A 20245-nucleotide genomic window follows, 5' to 3' on the forward strand; every position below is an offset into this window, starting at 1 on the left:
TAAAATTACTAGACAAAAACAAATATCCTTTTAAAATAAATAAACCACTATTGAAAAGACCTCCGTCTTGCTTAACTTAAAACAATATAAAAAAGCATAACAGTATAATGCAAAACATTTTTGTAATAGCGCATTTCGTGCAAACAAAAAGTCTGTAGAAAAGTTGTAAACATAAACACTTGTGCCTTAAAGGCCATGACTGTACAGGTGTAGTGAAAAAAATATTGAACTAGTGAACTAAAAAATGCAGTGCTGAATTATGTAAAAACAACCTATTTTTTCCATTTATATTTCATTTGAGCTCTTTCTGCTGCAAGGAGTTGTTTGTTTTTCAGAACTATCGAGTAAAACTCTGAGCAGGACATTTCATTAATTAGACTGACAATGAGCTCACTTCTCATTAATTCTTTAGAACATTTGTTCCTCACATCAGTCCACATATTATTGATCTATCTATGATGAGAGCACAGTTGCAAAAAAGTGGGACAACTTCGCCGAAACACGTTGTTTGAGCGGTGGAACCATGGCGCGCATGTTACGAGCGCTGAACAAGCACGGGCCTTTTTTGTCGCGTAAGCGGCGAGGAGACTCTGGGGAAACCGTATCTGATGGCGAAACGCGAATCGACGTAACACCTGTATCTATCCTTAGCAACGGTACCTGCTGGCCAATGAGATGAGCCAAAAACATTCTGTCAGCTCATTGGTCACAGAGCAGGATATGGCTGGTAATGAATTTACCGTAATGTTAAATATAAAGCACCCCATCATTTATTGATTCTATTGACATTTTAGTGAAGATTTTTGATCCACCTAATAATACGGGACTACGTGCGTCCCGTTTCAGCTCAATACCCCGTATTGAACGCGTACTTTTTATTCTAAATATGGGACAATTCCGTTTTTCAAGGGACGGTTGGCAACTCTACTTGACAGTAGAGTTTACACCAAGCATGGTTGTTAGCTTTAGCTTTGCAGGATGTGTATCTGCTTTTAACTGGTTGCTTACTTCTTCACTGACAAATGTGCTGTCACTTTGTGTGTCTAATAGTGCATACACTAACTGCTCTTTAGAGGGGCTTTGAACCGTGGACACCCATTCAAGAACAATCATTCCGTGTAAAACTTATGCCGTACTTGTGGAACACATGCTACCTTCCGTACAACTACGTTACACCGGAAGTGTAAGTTCAAAATAAAAGCATGCAGCTCAAAAACAGGAAGTCAACGACTTTATTCAGAAACGTCAAACAAAAAATGGAACACTTTCTAATTTGCTGTCCCAAATAAGCTTATGGTTATTTACAGCCACTCTAAAATGTTTGTTTTTATCACACAGCACAATTCCACAGATGTCACAAGTTTTGAGGGAGCATCCAATTGGCATGCAGACTGCAGGAGTTTCCACCAGAGGTGTTGCCCTGAATTCAATGTTTCTTTCTCTACCTTAAGTCATCTCCAAAGGCATTTCAGAGAATTTGGCAGTACATTCAACCAGCCTCTCACACCATGTCTAACCACATCACCCCTGGACCTCCACAGCCAGCATCTTTACCTCAAAGATAGTGTGAGACCAGCCACCCGGACAGGTGCAGCAACAATCAATTCTATTTAGTTTATTTATATAGCACTAAATCACAACACATGCCGTCTCAAGGCACTTTACAAAGTCAATACAATCGATTCAAACAGATTCCAAATCACATACATACATTCCAGTCTATCCTAATTATCAAACAATGCAGTCAAATTCAGTTTTTTATTCAAGTTGGTTAAAACATTCTCTAAGGAAACGCAGCAGCATAGGGCCATTGAGTTGTAAAATTCACTCCTGCATAAGCGTGTAGCAACAATGGACAGTCGCTTGCATTTTGTCATTGACTTTGCAGCAGTCCCTCATACTGAGCAAGAATGTATTAACAATGGTAAGGGAAATTCCAGCAGAACCAGGCTCAGTGTGAGCCTGGTTCTGCTGGAGGTTTCACTCTCTCTCTCTCACACATACACACACACACACACACACACACACAATGCTTCCACACATGCATGCTCATACAGACCTTCTTGCAGTAGGGCAACATCAATTCATGGATCTATATCCATCCATGTCCCATGTTCTCTTTGTCTGGTTTTCAAGATTGATTAAAGTTGTATGTCATTCCACCCTGGAGAAAAACTAGTTCAGATGCTAAATTTAAGGCCAATCATTAATATGACATTTATGCCTGTGATGTAAACTTTTCACTGATTAAGTACAATTGATTTCCATTTACCTTACATCCTAACATTGCTGCCATAACAATGCAATACACAGTGAATAGCACACCAAAGCAAATGTAAAATTTGTTTTTAAATGTATAAGCAATTTTTCATTCCACCTTTTACAGGTTTGAAATTTTGACGAAGGAGAATGGGATCAATTAGTTAGCCATCTCTTAATAATATCCCCTAGTAATGTAGGTCTAAATGTTTTTTTTTGTTATTATGAAAACAGAATCTCTCACCCTCTCCCTTACATAAGTTCTGATGAATCTCTTTAAATAAAACCACAGAGAAAAACACATTCCATAGAGAGATATCAGTCATGACAAGACTCGAAAAAACTCTGAGGCTATTTTTTCAGATTAGATCATTTTTTGGCCTGTCGTGCATTGAGATGCTTTGACTTGTGCACTCTCTTTGGAAACAGGTTGAAGTTGTTTATCATAAAAGTTAGGGCATGTGATGAGATTGTCACGGTTTACTTGGAATTGGACCTCAGAATGCAGACGAGCAGGCAGCGTGATGGTAAGTGAAAAAAAAAGGTTTAATTACAAAAACACACTCAGCAGGAGGCAGGAACAAAACAAACTGGCAGGCAAGACAGGCATGGCATGATCAAAAAAACAAGACTTGGTTAGAGAACTAGACATGAGAGCTAGACGTGAGCATGAGAGTGAAAGATGTTTCCGTGAAGACTAACAGAACAGGTGTGAATATATGGCGTGAAAACCAGGTGGAGTAAGGAGACAGATTAACTTGAAGCAGGTGAACTGAATAAACTTAATTAACAGAACAAAACGTGACTGGAGCAAAACAGAGACTCTTGAACACAAACTAGAAAAACATGAAGCAAAAGCAAAACCAGATCCGAAAACCAAACTTGACAAAACATGAACAAGACGACAAAACAAAAGCATGACCAGGAAAATAAACAGAAACATGATTCAAAACTTGAACAGTGAAAGACATAAGGAAAAACCCCAAAACCAAAAACCAAACAACCCTACATCATGACAGAACCCCCCCTTAAGGGCAGATACCAGACGCCCACAACAGTCCAAAAACAAAAACAGAGTTCAGGTGGGCGACCAGGAGGTGGTCCCGAGCAGGCACAGAGTTCAGGCGAGTGACCAGGAGGTCGTCCCGAGCAGGCACAGAGTTCAAGCGGGCGACCAGGCCTGCACCAAAGACGTGGAGGCCGACTGAGCAGAGTAGAGGACTTCCCAGACACTCTGTGGAACTCCAGAGGCATGGAGCCTGGCAAACCCTCAGAGGCTGAAGCAGAGCCTGACGAACCCTCAGCTCTGGGTTCAAAACCCAGAACGAGGACAAAACGTTCCTTAAACTCCTGCAGACTTGGAACAGGAGCTGAGGCGTCGACGGGATCCTCCGTGACGTGAGCAGGAGCTGAGGCGTCGACCGGAACCTCCGTGACGTGTGCAAGAGCTGAGGCGTCGGCCGGACCCTCAGTGACGTGAGCAGGAGCTGAGGCGTCGGCCGGACCCTCAGTGACGTGAGCAGGAGCTGAGGCCTCGGCCGGACCCTCAGTGACGTGAGCAGGAGCTGAGGCGTCGGCCGGACCCTCAGAGGCGTGAGCAGAGGAGTCGCCGGGGCCCCCGATGACTTGAGCCGGGGCGTCCCTCTTACGACGTCTTCTGTGCCGTGTGGAGGGGGTTGAGGCTGACTTAGGGTCAGGCTGTGGTGTGTCTGGCCTGGAGTCAGCCTGAAGCTGTGGTGTGTCTGACCTGGAGTCAGACTATCGGCCGGACTCTCCTCTCCAATACCCTGGCGTAGGCCTTACCAGGGAGGCTGAGTGTGATCCCCCTGTAGTTGGAACACACCCTCCGGTCACCCTTCTTATGAAGAGGGCCCACCACCCTGCCAGTCCAGAGGTACTGTCCCCGACCGCCACACAATGTTGAAGAGGCGTGTCAACAATGACAGCCCCACAACATCTTGAGACTTGAAGTACTCAGGGCGGATCTCATTCACCCCCATATCCCTGCCACCGTGGAGCTTTTTAACCACCACGGTGACTTCAGCCTGGGTGATGAAAGAGTTCAACACCGAATCCCCAGCCTCTGCTTCCAACAGGGAATGCGTGACAGCAGAATTGAGGAGATTCTCGAAGTAATCCTTCCACCGCCCGATAATGTCCCAGTCGAGGTCAGCAGCTCCCCAGCCCCACTGTAAACTGTGTTGGCAAAGCACTGCTTCCCCCTCCTGAGGCGCCGGCGGTTTGCCAGAATTGCTTTGAGACCAACCGGTAGTCCTTCTCCATGGCCTCAACGCTCTCCGCCCAGGCCCGAGTTTTTGCCTCGGCCACAGCCCGGGGCGTGGCACGCTTGGCCTCACACTACCCGTCAGCAGCCTCAGGAGTCCCACAAGTCAACCACAGCTGATAAGACTCCTTCTTCAGCTTGACAGCGTCCCTTACTGGTGGTGATTGACTGACTGGTGGTACCGATTCGGGGATTGCCGCCGCGACCTTACGGCCACAGCATCGACAATAGATGTGGAGAACATGGTCCACTCAGACTCTTTGTGTCCAACCTACCCTGGAATCTGGTCAAAGCCCTCCTGGAGAATACATCCCTGGCCGAGGTGTCCGCCAGACGTTCACAGCAGACCCTCACTATGTGCTTGGGCCTGCCAAGTCTTCCATCTTCCAGCGGATCCAAATCACCACCAGGTGGTGATCAGTGGACAGTTCAATTCAATTTTCAATTCAATTCAATTCAGTTAATTTATATAGCGCCAATTCACAGCACATGTCGTCTCAAGGCACTTCACAAAAGTCAGGTACATTCATTCCAATTAATCCTAACCATTGAACAGTGCAGTCAGAGTTAGTTATTTATTCAAATTGGATAAAACATTTTTCTATCTAAGGAAACCCAGCAGATTGCATCCAGTCAGTGACTTGCAGCATTCACTCCTCCTGGATGAGCATGTAGAGACAGTGGACAGTAACTGGCATTGACTTTGCAGCAATCCCTCATACTGAGCATGCATGTAGTGACAGTGGAGAGGAAAAACTCCCTTTTAACAGGAAGAAACCTCCAACAGAACCAGGCTCAGTGTGAGCGCCCATTTGCCACGGCCGACTGGGTCCATCTCTTCACCCGAGTATTCTAAACATGCGGCCAAAGGTCTAAAGACACGACAACAAAGTCGTTCATCAACCTCCTGCCTAAGGTGTCCTGGTGCCAAGTGCACTGCTGAACACCCTTATGCTTGAACATGGTGTTCATTGTGACTAGCACAGAAGTCCAATAACAAAACACCACTCGGATTCAGATCGGGGAGGCCATTCCTCCTAATCATGTCTCTCCAGGTGTTACTGTCGTTTCCCATGTGGGCATTGAAGTCCCCCAGCAGAATAATGGATTCCCCGGGAGGGGCACTATGCAGCACCCCTGACATTCACGCCAAGAATGCTGGGTACTCCGCACTACCGCTTGGCCCATAGGCCGAAATGAAAGTTAGAGATCTGTCCCCAACTCGAAGGCGCAGGGATGCAACCCTCTCATCCACTGGGGTAAACCCCAACACGAGACGGCTGAGCTGGGGGCAACAAGCAAACCCACCCAGTTTGTCGCCTCTCTCTGCGGGCCACTGCAGAGTTGCTATTAAAGTGTTCCTGAGCCCACATGGTAATATATATATTATTATATAGATACAATGTAATAATAATAACAAACAGAATGTTGCCCATTTTTAATGCAGTGCCTCCTGAGGGATCAATGGTCACAGCCATTTAATGTTTGTTTTCAGCCATGCTGTTTACGTGGAGAGATTTGGCCAGATTCTTTGAATCTGTAGATGATGAAATGCCTTAATTCTTTGCAATTGTACGTTGAGAAACGTTGTTCTTTGACTGTTGTCCTATTTCCTCATGCAGTTGTTTACAAAGTGGTGAACCTCGACCCATCCTTGCTTGTATACGAGCCTTTTGGAGATGCTCCTTTTATACCCAATCATGAGACTCACCTGTTTTCAATTAACCTGTTCATGTTGGAGTCTGGGATTTTAGTGTGTTGTTTTCTGCCTGATACTAACATACATTCACCACTAGATGCCGCCATAGCCTCTGGTACTGAGATGAACAGGTGCTGCCAATCTACAATCTACTGGAGGAGTATAAGAAGGCTGGGCTGTCTGCACTCCAGTGCCTGAGTGTTAGCCTTTGTGGTAACTTCTCCTGGCCTGAATCTCTGCTTTGTCTCAGCCTTTTGATTCTAGTTTGACTTACCTCCTCGTGTGCTCCTTCTCAGGTGACTTCCAAGTTCTGGCTTCAAGCTCCTGTAACTTACTAGTGCTGACTTCAAGCTTCAGTCGGCCTCCTGCCAAAGTCAAGACATCAAGCCTTCAAGAATCGTTTTTGGATCAAGTTCCAGCAGACAGCCCAAGCCCTTCGACTCCTAAAGATCTCAGGCAAGTGAACCCTGCTCACCCTCCACCTCTTAGCTCTGCACAACCCTCCACCCAGTCTCAAGAACCTTCACCAGGTGAACATTATTTCTGTGAACTATTAAATGAGATTTCAACTTCCAAGTGCTCACCAGAACCTTCACCAGAGTTCTCATCACTTACCTTGTATTAAATCCCTGACTCAGCAGCAGCGACTAATCCATCCTCCCAGGCTGCACATAATTCTCCCTCGACCAAACACGTCTACATCTTCTGTAAACAAGAAAATAAATTCATTTCCCAATTACTCTCCATCAAACTTCAGAGTAACTCACCTAAACTTATCCTCTGTACAGTTTGGTGTCTCCAGTCCCAGCTCCAGTTCCATAACTCATTCCTGTTAAAAATAAACTTGTTAAACTCTTCTCCTATCTTCCTGCATGTGGGTCAAATCTGTAAAGAAAACCATGACAGTTCACCAGTGGAATGTTCTTAAGTAGTGTTGTTTTTTTTTTTTTATCATTCCTCAACTTTCTGAGTCTTTTGTTTGCTTTGTCCCAGCATTTTTTAAACATGTTGCAAGCATCAAATTCAAAATGAGTGAATATTTGCAAAAAAACAGTTTATCAGTGTGAATAGCTTGTCTTTATAGTGTATTCAATTGCATGTAGGTTGACCAGAATCTGCAGTCATTGTATTCTGTTTTTATTTACGTTTTACACAAAGTCCCAACTTCATTGGAATTGCAGTAACACAGGGGTTGCCCAGGCCATTACACCTCTGCCGGCCTCCAGGTCCTCGCCTACGCTGCCATAGCTAGCTGCCCAGATCTCTACGCCACTCTCAGTTCACTGTTGCCCTGTTGTCGTGCCAAGCCTGCCTGTGTTTCACGCCTGCCTGCCACCACCTGCTAAAGTGAGTTTTTGTTAATAAAACCTTGCTACTCACCACTCCATGCTGCTTCTGCATTCTGGGGTCCACACCATAAACCACAGCCGGGCATTAGGGTTGTACATACAGTACTGTACAAAAGTTTTAGGCAGGTGAGAAAAAAATGCTGCAAACAAAGAATGCTTTCAAAAATAGAAGTGTTAATCATTTATTTTCATCAATCAACAAAATGCAGTGAATGAACAAAAGAGAAATCTAAATCAAATTAATATTTGGTGTGATCAACCTTTGCCTTCAAAACAGCATCAATTCTTCTAGGTACACTTGTACACAGTGTTTGAAGGAACTCGGCTGGTAGGTTGTTCCAAACATCTTGGAGAACCGACCACAGATCTTCTGTGGATGTTGGCTTCCTCACATCCTTCTGTCTCTTCATGTAATCCCAGACACACTCCATGATGTTGAGATCAGGGCTCTGTGGGGGCCATACCATCACTTCCAGTGATTCTTGTTCTTCTTTATGCTGAAGATAGTCCTTAATGACTTGGCTGTATGTTTGGGTTCGCTCATTTAGCATTTTGTAAATTGTTAAAAATAAACAATAATTATATTTCTATAAGCATTCTTTATTTACAGCATTTTTTCACACCTGCCTAAAACTTTTACACAGTACTGTATTTACAAAAAACCTTTTATTTGCCAAACTTTTTTTTTTATATTTCTATTTAAAATGTTTTAATTAAGAGCATAGTGGAACCAACGTCAATTTTCAAATTTGTGTGCACAAATTTGGTGAATAAAACTGACTCAACCAAAGTGCTTTAATTTTCAGTGCCTGTCTAACAACACTGTGGCCCTATGTACTAATTTTGTCTTAATTTATGTAAAACGAAACAGAGCCTAGTTCTGCTGGAAGTTTCTTGCTGTTAAAAACAAGTCGTTCCTTTTCACTGCATGCTAAGAAGGAGGGAATGTGGACAGTCAGTGACTCAATACAATCACCTGGGTTTCTTTAAATAACTTTTAAATATTTTAAATAACTTTCACAAACTGGCATTATTAACATGACTGCATTGCTTACAACTAAGATTAAAAGTGGAATGTACAGTATGTACTGAACTTAAATGCATCTATTTATTGGAATTGATCTGATTATATATTTCTCGATACGGGTTGTATGGATTTTCTTGGAAAGTGTCTTGAGAGGATTAGGAGTAAACTCAATTCATAAACTGAATTGAGTTTACTCCTTAAAAAGGTCAGAAGTGAATCTGGTAGAAAAAAGATGGCAAAAGTTGCTAACAGGACCCATCATGTTCAGAATAAACACAAAATTACCTACCAGGTGGAAAGCTGCATTACTACAAATTTTAGACCCCTAGTTGTATATAAAATTACATGAACACAACTTGACAGCTACAATACTTTAAAAAAAATTGAATTAGTATTGGCTATGTCCACACAAAGATGGGCTTGGGTTTATCCACAAAGGTATGTTGTGGTTTAGGGGTTGCGGTTTTTGAAACCAAGCACCAAAGTGAAAAGATTTTAAAATGCCGGTTCCGTGTCTCCGTGTGTACATGCGAAACGCAACTTTTCTGAAATGATGAAGTCATAGCTCCACTTCTCACTGTAACCCGCATGCGCCTCTTTGTCACCATGTTGCTGTGTTTAACTCGCATAAGTTGTTTGCAGAAGCCCGGTGTTTGTCTAGGGAGGGTCCATAAAAGTGAGTGCCTCTCAGTAATCTGTCAAACTGAATACACTGGCAAACTGAAAACTGATACAGTAAACTATCCCAACTAACAGCGCTATGTACCACCAAATCCACAACACTCCTGAATTCCTTAGCAACATGAAATAAGTTTCTGCTAGCTCCTTTTTCAGAACCAGGCAGCCACAATGAGGGTCAGCAGCTACTTCCTAGATGCTTGTCCTTAGCCAATAGGAGAGATGGTGACACTGTTTCAAAGACTGCCCCTGACAACTCCCCAGAGACAGTAATGTAAAAAAGAGGGAAATAAATAGGCTCATGGAAATGTCTTGGGTAAAAAAATACAACAGGGATTTCAATCTGAAAAGACTCACAAAGAAAAGGGATGGCAATTAGAAACGTTTTAATGATGTGAAATTACATGGTTATTTCTTTGGCGCTCGGACCTGGGAGGAAGGCATGAATGCTGAGAATGACATGAGCTAAGATGATCATTTGTAAGACTTAGATTTAGAGATGTCTTGCCCCTGATCCAACACTGGTGGTGGATTGGCGGCCAGGGAGCGAGGAAGCCAGGAGTAGATGTGAAGGAAGATGGTGGAGGTGGGGTGGAGGAGGGATGAGCTCAGCTGACAAGCGAAGATGAACACAGCTGAAGGTCCTTTAAAAGCAAGGCGTCGGAAGGTGATTGGCTGGAGAATCAGACGGACAGGATGCTGATTGGATGGCCGGGAGACGCACAGAAGAGTCATTGGAAGGTGGAGACAGTGAAGGTGAGTCTTTCATTCTGAATTTTCGTCTAAACTCCATATATTAGAATGGAAAATGTATCGGTGCTTAAGAAATAAAAGGACAGCAAAATAATTTTATATATTTTTGAGGAAAAAAACATGTTTTAAATATATTTGAGTGGTAATAAATATGAAAGAAATAAATTGGGGAGGAAAAATAAAATGGCAGAAAATTCACTTGTATTAAATAAACTGATGAAATTTTTTCTAAATTCATTTTTGAGAAGGTGCTGTCTTTGTCTCCATGTGGACAGGATCTAGTATTTTACACCTATTGGTTGTGTGTATATGCTTCAGTATATCAAAAAATGAGAAAAAAATAATTTTAACTATTACACTCAATATTTCAATATTTTCCAAAACACAAAGGCATATGCATGAGGATGACCAAACACTTTGCAAAGCTGAGGACAGAGAGGCTACAGTGGCTAAGTCTAAAAAATAATCGTGTTACCAAACAAGAAGTTGTTGGGTTTGATTCCAGCTTATTCGTACCACATGTCGATGTGTCCCTGGGCAAGGCATTTAACCTCAAGTTGCTTACCGATCTTCGTATTGGTGTATGAATGTGTGTGCATTTGTGAGTGTGACTGGCTGAATGTGGCCCTATTGTAAATCGCTTACAATGGTTGGTAAGGGGCTGCTTGGTGGTGCAGTTGGTAGCACTGTTGCCTTGCAGCAACAATATCCTGGGTTCAAATCCCAGCCAGGGGTCTCTCTGCATGGAGTTTGCATGTTCTCCCTGTGCATGCATGTCTCACTGGTTACTCTGGCTACCTCCCACAATCCAAAGACATGCCTGTTAGGTTAATTGTTCACTCTAAATTGCCCTTAGGTGTATGAATGAGTGTGTGCATGGTTGTTTGTGTGTTGCCCTGCGATGGACTGGCGACCTGTCCAGGGTGTACCCTGCCTCTCGCCCATAGACTGCTGGAGATAGGCACCAGCTCCCCTGCGACCCACTATGGAATAAGCGGTAGAAAATGACTGACTGATTGGTATGACTGGAAAGGCAATATATGAGTTTAGTCCATTTACTTTATTTGAGAGTTTAGGAAATGTGTGCGCAATTGTTTGGCTCCTCTTTGCTGTTTCTTTAATGGACTGATGACCTATCCAGTGCAGTGTCTCACCCAGTGGCCACTGCAGATAGCCACCAGAGGCCTACATGGATTAAGCAGTACTAGAAAATGGAAACATGGTGTGCTTACCGATCACGTTGTTCTGTTTGGTATGCATGTGCTGTTTATCTGCAACCTGTAAAATAACAGAAAGAAACAGAAGCTCTCAGTTTCTGTCTCCTCCTCCTCCTGTGTTCAGTCTGTATGACCAAATAAGGAACCTAAATCCTGCACGCATCCATGCTGATGTCACATGTTTGCCGAGATGGATTTCATTCTTCATTGACGAGAAGGAAGACACAGATTAACTACCTGCAACGACACAAACTACTTTACATTACAAAGCATATTGCACTGAGGACAGATGGACACCATTTGGTTTACAGTTTGGTGTGTTGTATTCTCCAGTGCTCAGGTAAGACTGCAGGTTTGACTTTCTTCTGCAATCTGCTTTAGTCTCGGTAGGTGTAAACAGTGGCTGGATCATTAACAACAGACTCTGTTTGTTTACCTAAAATTAATAAGTAAAGAGGAGCATTACTTCTTTTTCAGTTCAGGCTCACCAAAGATTTCAGAAAACATAACTTACATAAATAATAAATCTATTCCATGTCCCAGTCTCAGGTTTCTGTCATTTAGTTTCGACTCGCCTACATATTGTATTGAGAAACTGTATGTTGGTCTAAACCTTTAACACATACCAAAAGGGACATGGCTACACATAAAAGTAATATATGCAAGAAATGAACATTGCTTTTTAAATCAAAGCACTAATAAGCACTGATCGCAGTCTTGGCAGTTTTTATTTTTATATTTTTTGATTTCAGGTAAGTTAAATGGTTTCCATAATTTGTCTCCCATTTATTAGAGCTGCACTTTACTGAACACTTTTTTTCATTCCCAGGCCTTACCAGGAGGGCCTGCTGAAGACAGACGATGTACCTCAGGATTTGAGGGCAAAATAATTTTATTTAAGGTGACTGGAAAGCATCTGAGGCAGGGCACAATTTTGGGAAAAGGTGAGAATAACTTTGCTGTTGTATACACCTTAGTGTTGTCCAGCATTGACAAGTGAGACAAGGAGTTCTGTTGGGAAAGGAAACTTTGGAGATTTATTCTAGCTCCTGCATTACATGCTATTTTGGGCAAGGCACATAATGTCATGATCCGTAGGTTTTATGTTTAGATTTGTTTTCAGTATTTGGGTTACTTTGGCATGTTTATGCCATTGTGCTAGGTTTTTTAGTTCTTTTTTGTATTCTGCTCTCTTTGCATTTTTTTTTTTTAGATTCTAATGTTAGTATTAATTAAAGTTTAGTTTTGCCTTCTTAAGATCCTTTTTGTTTCTTGTTTAGTTCCCTCTTCGTATACTTCTATGTTTACTTGTCACCTTCCCTCATTTTCTTCTTGATTCTTCCCTAGCTGTAATGCAATCCTATGAAAGTGTCATAGATTTGTTTAAACACCTGACCCACATGCAAGAATACTCTCAGGAGACCAGAAGAAAGTTTGAAGCTGTTTATTTGGGGAAAATGATAATAAATGTGAAGGAGGTCTTGATCTGGGGTTTTCTGGAACACAGGTCAGCAGATTCATTTGGGAGGAAAGGAAGAGGTGAGCAGGGGAAATAATCCACAATTAGGAAATAAAGGAGGCTTATGGTTGGTGTAGAAGAAGAGCACCAGGGAGAGTGAGTGGTAATCTGGCGGGAGAGGTCTGTGTGGTGACTTGTTGCCCATTGATGGAGGGCAATGCTGTAGTGAGCAGTGGAGGTGCATTGGAGAGCGGACAGTTATACCGAGGAAGTAGATGATGAAGAGCCTTGGGGTTGCCCACTGTGGAATAAAGACCAGAAGGTTATAGTTTTTTGCAGGCGTCTTTTGACTATAGATCCAGGAGCAGACAGATGAGGAACATGGTCTCAGCTCAGGGGTTTGTCATGGTGGAAGAGAAACACAAGGATTCATAGCATAGGAAAATAACACAGAGAGAATCATGAGAAAGCAGAAGGCATTGGGTTACCACATAGGTGCAGGCATGCAGGATCACACCTGCTCAGATCCATCCTCCGGTATCTGTGGCCTAACAGCACCCTCCAGTGGTGACATATAACTCCACACAAACATCCGAGAGTCCTGACAGAAAGTCCTAAAAATTATAGTATTCACCGGGTTTTCAGTCTACTAATCTAAATCCCCTCAATATTTAAACTATCTGGTTTCATTGTTCATTGCTAGATTTCTTCCGTTTCTCTTTCCCTAGTTCCATGTTCTGTTTTCCTTGAGCCAGATGCTATACCTTCCTTTAATTTGATTATTATAGTCTCCTCACTACCATTTTTCTCTCAATGTCCTTTTTGTATTTGGATCCATCTCAATCACACCACACAACAGAAGAATCCAGCCAGACAATGGACACAGCAGGCTGTGTCCATTGTCACATTGTTGGGACAATCGCTGAGGTTAAGAAATATTATCTTGTGTTACGCGTACGCCGCGACCAAGCAAAGTTTGCTGTGGCGGTGGTTAAAAGCAGCTGCATATTTTTTAATGCTGAATCCAAGAGGGAGACCACCCTTTGCCGCACTCAGTTCTCCAAAAGTATTGGAGAGAGGCAAAGGAGTATATGGAGCTAAGATATGACGCTGCAAACATAATTGATGCTATTGCAATGTTTCCCCTGTTCCTACACTGTCTGCCCAGTTTAAACAGCATGCAGCAAGCATCCTCTTTATCATCTGCCTCCCCCATTTCAAATCTTTCCTGCACTGACTCCAGGAACCTATTGACCAACTTCTCAAGTTTTTGTTCCGAAGTTCTTCGACTAGGGGGTCCAGCTGGGTCAAGGTCCGACGGGGGTGTCTAGCTAGGGTCACATCAGCCTTAATTCTCTGTCTGCAAGCTCTCTGACGAGGAGATCTAGGTAAACTCACCACCTCCTGTAGTTCCTATTCCAGAGTTACCTAACAAGGGAATGGCTCTGCATCTATCTTCATTCGCTGCTCTCCAGCTACCTGATGAGTTGACCCAGGTGGATTCATTTCTTTTCGCATTCCAGAGTTCTTCAAGGGTATCCAGGAAGCACTGTATTTACTCCTAGACAGGTCTGGGAGTAAATACAGTGCTTCCTGGATTTACTCCCAGACAGGTCTCTTTATGATCCTTTGAGGGATCCTGCGGCCACTCAGCTGACCTATAGAGGTCCTCCGTGGGTCCCAGAGGTCTCTGTTATTCTAAGTTCCTTACTAGATCCTAGTGACCTCACAGCTGACCTGCTGAACAGGTACATGGGTCAGTGGCCTCCAAAGAAACTCCTTTCTGGGTTCCTGTAGCCTCAGCCCTCTAGAGAAACTTCTTTGCGTGTACCTGCGTCCCTCTGGCTGACCCCTAGAGTTCCTCCAGTGCTGGCCTCCATCTCTCCTTTGTCAGAATACTCCTGAGTTCCGTTCTCCTGATCTCTTCTGTCATGACCTCTGCACCTTCGCCATGCACCTCTTTGGCTCTCTCGTTGGGTCCTGTGACCTTCTGGTTACCTACCAGAACTGTGTGCCTCCTAAGGTTAACCTCTGGGTCCCCCACCAAAACCTTTTACCTCTTCGGCTCTATAATTTCCCCCCAGATCTTTATGCCTCCTCGGGTTGCCACTTTAGTTTTGTTTCTTTGTATTCATGCCATTGATTTGAATACATCTCTACCCACCCAAGTTTTTTTTTTACTTGTCTAAAAGTCACCCTTGCATTTTGATGTACAATCTTGCTAATATTAGTCTGTAGTTTTTTTTTGTTTTTTGCGTTCTACATTTTCTAGTCCATTTCCCTTGTTCCCTTCCCCAGTTCTTCTGCATTCTTCTAATTGTACTCACACATCCTCAGTAGTTAACCTGTTAAGGTCAAGTATACCGGTACTGGAAAAATGCCCGTTTTCTGCAGTCTCTAAAACTAGATCAAACGGCACTAGTTTTGTTTTTCCTAATTCCTTCACAAGAGGACGCTTTATTGTTTACTGAACAACTCACCAAATGAGCTTTGCACAAATACTTTTAGTTTTATAGCAACTTAAACACACACAATGACATTTAAAAGTCCTTCAAACATGGCTGACTCTATGAACAAAACCTACACACGAAACACCTTTCTTTTTAAAACAACCCCCATGACTGTTATCATTAGAAATTAGAGAAACTCACCTTTCCAACAAGATATAGTTTGTCTTTGTAGCACCTTTTCCAGTCACGTAATTTGCATGCGTATCAGATATCTGCAAAGTTTGCATAAATCTACAGGCCCCTAGAGGCAGCTTGCGCTCTACTCTGTTAGTTTCCATCACTGTGTTATTGCTAGATAACCATTCATTTATAATGGCACAGAAGAGTTTGGAATAGAACGGTTCAGAAGTTTTGCATGACATTTTGCAGATCAGTGACATCAAAATGGAATATTCTTTGTACAGCTGCAACGACTAGGGTGAGTAAGAGGGGCTTTGGAGGAGGGGGGGCTAGTTCATGAGTAAGTTACGGTACTCTTATTTCCACCAGATTTATGTTACATGTCTGCTATTTCAACAATGTTGTAGTTATTATACTATATACGTTTGTAATTACTTTTGTGTAGGATATGTTGTGTAGGACATCTGTAAACAACAATCACCCACATCTTCTCAAGAACAAAGAGGCCCCATGGCTGTTTGTGTGAGACTGATTCAAGACTTGTTTGTTTTGAGTTTGATTCCTTGTTTGGCACAGTTCAAGCAATTAGTTTTACTTTGTTTAATCACAAATAAATCAGACTGTCGTGATTATGGATCTAGAATATTATTTAATATTTAATATTAAGATTTTAATATTAATATTTTATCAAATAATATTTCGGCCTATTAAGGGTTGTCCTGTGAATACCAGCCCAGTAAGGTGATGGTATTAGGACAAAATAGAAAGGTGTGAGACAAGCTCTGACATTATTGAACAGCATAAACTCTGAACATATATGGAATCAATTCACACAATTTCTTAAAATACAAGAATTTATTAACTTTTAACTGGCTGCTTGTCTTTTGGGTGGTGCCAGTTACCACCTCCCTGGTTCTGTTGCATCACTTGGGGACTGACTTTGTGCTTCTTCTTAGGCCTATTCTCAGTTTGAATGTTTAACACTCTAACTTTGCCTTTTCCTACTCTGTCTGAACGGACACGTGTTTCCCACACAAGCTGAGCATATATATGAGTCTCCTGCATGGAGCGATTCTCTGTTATGCAATGCATGGTCACATCGTACTGCATGCTAACATGGAGGTTGTGAAGAAACAACGACTTAAAAGTGTGGTTTTCTTCAAGACCTGGAGCATAACATCCTTGAAAGTAAGCAGTCTTCAAATGGTGGAAATATTCTCGGGGAGGTTTGTCCTGTTTTTGCAAAACTGTCAAACATTAATAGTGACAGCGGCTTCATCTCTGTAAACATAGTACTCCTCTCCAAGAGCCTGGCAAAGAGCTGGATAGCTGCCACTAATTTCGGGAGGAAGAGTTTTTATGAACACATGAACACTCTTAGCTGTTGTTTTCCAAATGAGCCTCAGCTTCTCGCAATCAGAAGGAAAATGCAAGTCAAGAAGACCATGTTCAACCTCAAACAGGTAAGCTTCAATATTTGACTCCTGGCTACCTGGATCAAAAACTTCTATGTCCTTAGCAAGGGATTCAATCTGTTTGAAATGGACACCATGCTCCCAAGGTGGATCATGTCCATCTGAGAAGTCACGCTGATTAGGTTCATGAAATGGTGGAAGATCATGATCTAACCTCTGGGGAAGAAAACACGTTTTCTAATGCTTTAAATGAGAGCTTTCTAATGAATGGACTCGTGCAAGTGGTGGTGGGTCAGGTTGGATTGAGTCACCTGAGAACCATGTGCGTCTCTTCTGGCCCCTAGAGGTCAACACAGAGTCAGAAGGGAGAGGGGTGCCGATCAGGTCAGAAGGGTGCTCCTTCCACCCAATTGGACCACTTGTGCATGCCGAGTCCAGCACTTGGTCATCTTGGTGGTTGTTCACTGCAATGGGATTTGGCATGACACCACTGGAGACCATCTGAATTCCAACAGGTCTGTTAAGGTCTGTGGAAGTAAGTTGAACACTTGGACTAAGTTTAGAAGGAGGAGACTCTGTAGGTGCTGAATGCCTGCTGTCTGGGTCTGCCCCCTGCTGTGGCTGCTGCAGCTGCTGTGAGTGAAAATGCAAATCAGGTATGTGAAAGGTGGGGGCCTGTTCCCATCTTTGGGCTGAAGCTGTCTTGAGCTCATCTGCCTTCAGGTCCACTAACTTTGCTTCAGCTTTCTCCATCCTCTCCTCAGCTTTTGAGAGCTCAAGCTTTGCAGCATTCTCTCTTTGGAGAGTCATCTGATGGGCAGTCTGTAACTGAAGATATCTTTTAGCTTCCAGTTGTGATTTCTGCTGATACAACAAGGTAAGCTGACAAAGGACATCTGAAATCAGTGCATCTCTAGTCGGATACTTAATGACGTTTACCAACGCCTGAATCCTCTCATCACATCCAGCAAGGTCAAAATGATTTAAAACATCCCGCTCATCTGGAGACAAACGGATGAGACCAGCAACAACAACCTTTTGCATCTCCACGTCTGCTGAATTAATCATGGAGTTTGATTCCATCATTCTGGCAGACACTACAAAAAAAAAAACAAGTTTTGAGAAATTGCTAAAAGCAACAACATCTAACAAATGTATGTCCAGCTTTATATATATTTATATTTGACTATACATATACTGCAAACATTTGTATGATTGTAAAACGGGCGCACAAGTTGACCATTCAACCTGTGACTTGTGACAACACTATGCTCTAAGTGTTACAATGCTACTCCTTTCTCTAAAGATATTTTGTGATTTTAGCATTAATTTTTCACCTTTCTTTGGAGGGATTAGTGATTAGACACTACTCTTAACCTTTAAGGGAATTTTGTTTAAAATGCAAAGGAAAAAGAAAATTGCTACACCTCCTAAGGGTAATAATTGCAGTTTGACTTTTGGTACACCCCCCTTTATGGCAGGGTGGATTAGATTAAATTTTGGGATTTAATCTGGCAAAAATCCTGTTCTTTCAAAACATAAAACAAACTATAAACTTCCTGAAAGGATACATGCATCAAAATTAGGTCAGATACTAAAATTAACTGCAATGTTAATTCAGTTTCAGATTGTGGCCTTACACAAAACACAGCCTCTGGATACAGATGTGTAGCAACTGTCTGGACAGTGAGGTTAACTGAAGTTAAACCAAGTCTCAAGTTATTGCTTACATAGAAGAAACCAGACTGAGTCCGAACATCTAAAATTTTGCCCATGTAGCAGAGTTGATTGTTACTAGCACGGAGATATTGGAGTTATTAATTTGACGAAAGTCTAAAATTGTGAACTCCTGAAATGTCACGAGTTATAATGTTGTCTTGAATATAATTAGTGACATCTGATGTTAGAACTCTGATGTTTTGAGTCCTATTGTGACCAGTGACAGCTGGTTTTAAGCTCATCACTCGGTACCTCAATAATGTGCAGTTGTGGTTTATTCATTCTCATTTATGTACAGTGAAAGCTGTTCATAATAATGCCCACCCAGGGACGCCAATTGTCATGATTATGAATCTGATCATATTATTTAATATTTAATATTAATATTTAAATATGAATATTTTATCAAATAATATTTCGGTCTCTTAAGTGTTGTCCTGTGGATACCAGCCCATTAAGGCAATGGTATTCGGACAAAATAGAAAGGTGTGAGATGAGCTCTGACATTATTGAACAGCAAAAACTCTGCACACACATGGAATGAATTCACACAATTTCTTAAAATACAAGAATTTATTAACAAAAATAAGTCAACTCCAAGTCTACCAGATGTTTTGATGTTGAAATCCATGGCTATGGTCCCAACAAGACATAGTAACAGTTTCAATAGTGGTTCCACTGTTTTGTAACCATGCTGCGGTTACTCCAGTCCTTTTCTTACTGGCAAAGAGACTACTCTTACCTTTTAAATTTTAAATGAGATACCACAACTCTGTGAGTAGGTTTCAATTATTTTAAATGCATAGCTAAAGCAGAAAAATAGTACAACTCCGTACCGGGGCCCAATCTTCTCCTCTCATGGATGAAGAACATGGAACTCCCCGAACAAATGATACACATAATAGGGTGTATTCCCACCTGCTACTTATGGTCCACTTTAAACAAACCAGAGTTCGTTTCCCCCCTTGGTCCAAACAACTGGACAGAAACCCACCTTTTGGAGGTGGTCTCGGTCCACTTCCAAACGGACCCTGGTGCGATTCGCTTATTATCTGAACATGAACGGACCCCGATCCGACCCAAGTACAGAAAACATAGGTCTCTTTGGAGTTAACAAGCCACCATAGCCTGTAGCAAAGGTGTACATTGTACTGAAATCATACCTGATCAGCTGAATGTTGCTTTGCAATGCTGCTACTGGCATGTGGGACAGGGCACGCAGAGCACATTGTCTCCGTCGGCTTGCATCACGCATCCTCCGATGCTGTTCCAAAATTATAAATAGAAAGTTGCAAAATCAATGTTGAATAAGCTGCTCTTTACCCTCACAATGATATTGCAGCTGCAATAACAACACATATGCAAAACAGAGGGGCTGCATGCAACAGTTGTTTTCCTGGTCGGTGCTCTGTCCTGCCCCATCATTTCTGTCCAATAGGAACAATGATTGTCAGCCGTGTGGCTTTGTTAATAAGTAATAGTTCACTTGTAAAAAGTACGATGTGAAAGCAAACCGAACCAAATGAAAAAAATTAAGTCCGCTTTAGGTCTGGACCAAACAAACGGACAAAGGACTTTCCTGGTGTGAATAAACCCATAATATACTAGGCTCTCCCTTGAGTCAGGAGGCAGAGCACATTCCTTTCGTGTTATTGGTAAATGTATGTGTTAGCCTTGAGTGGCTTTAACTATAACTGAATAAAGCAGTGTGGTTTGTGGGTGTAAAGAAAGCTAATCTAGAGTGCATGAAGCAGTA

The 20245-nt window shown here is 42.3% G+C and overlaps 1 protein-coding gene across 1 annotated transcript in view; it reads left to right on the top strand.

Annotated features, from left to right (window-relative positions):
* Positions 1-11447: 11447 nt before the first annotated feature.
* The window catches only part of si:busm1-71b9.3 (cadherin-1), a 55395-nt gene continuing 46597 nt past the window's right edge, over positions 11448-20245 (top strand). Inside the window, exons 1-2 of the mRNA XM_047351357.1 lie at positions 11448-11606; positions 12096-12210. Coding sequence (XP_047207313.1) covers positions 11556-11606; positions 12096-12210 — 166 coding nt within the window. The 5' untranslated portion in view covers positions 11448-11555. The remainder of the gene's footprint in view (positions 11607-12095; positions 12211-20245) is intronic.

Source organism: Girardinichthys multiradiatus, chromosome 22 (assembly GCF_021462225.1).
Source record: "Girardinichthys multiradiatus isolate DD_20200921_A chromosome 22, DD_fGirMul_XY1, whole genome shotgun sequence".
Lineage (NCBI taxonomy): Eukaryota > Metazoa > Chordata > Actinopteri > Cyprinodontiformes > Goodeidae > Girardinichthys > Girardinichthys multiradiatus.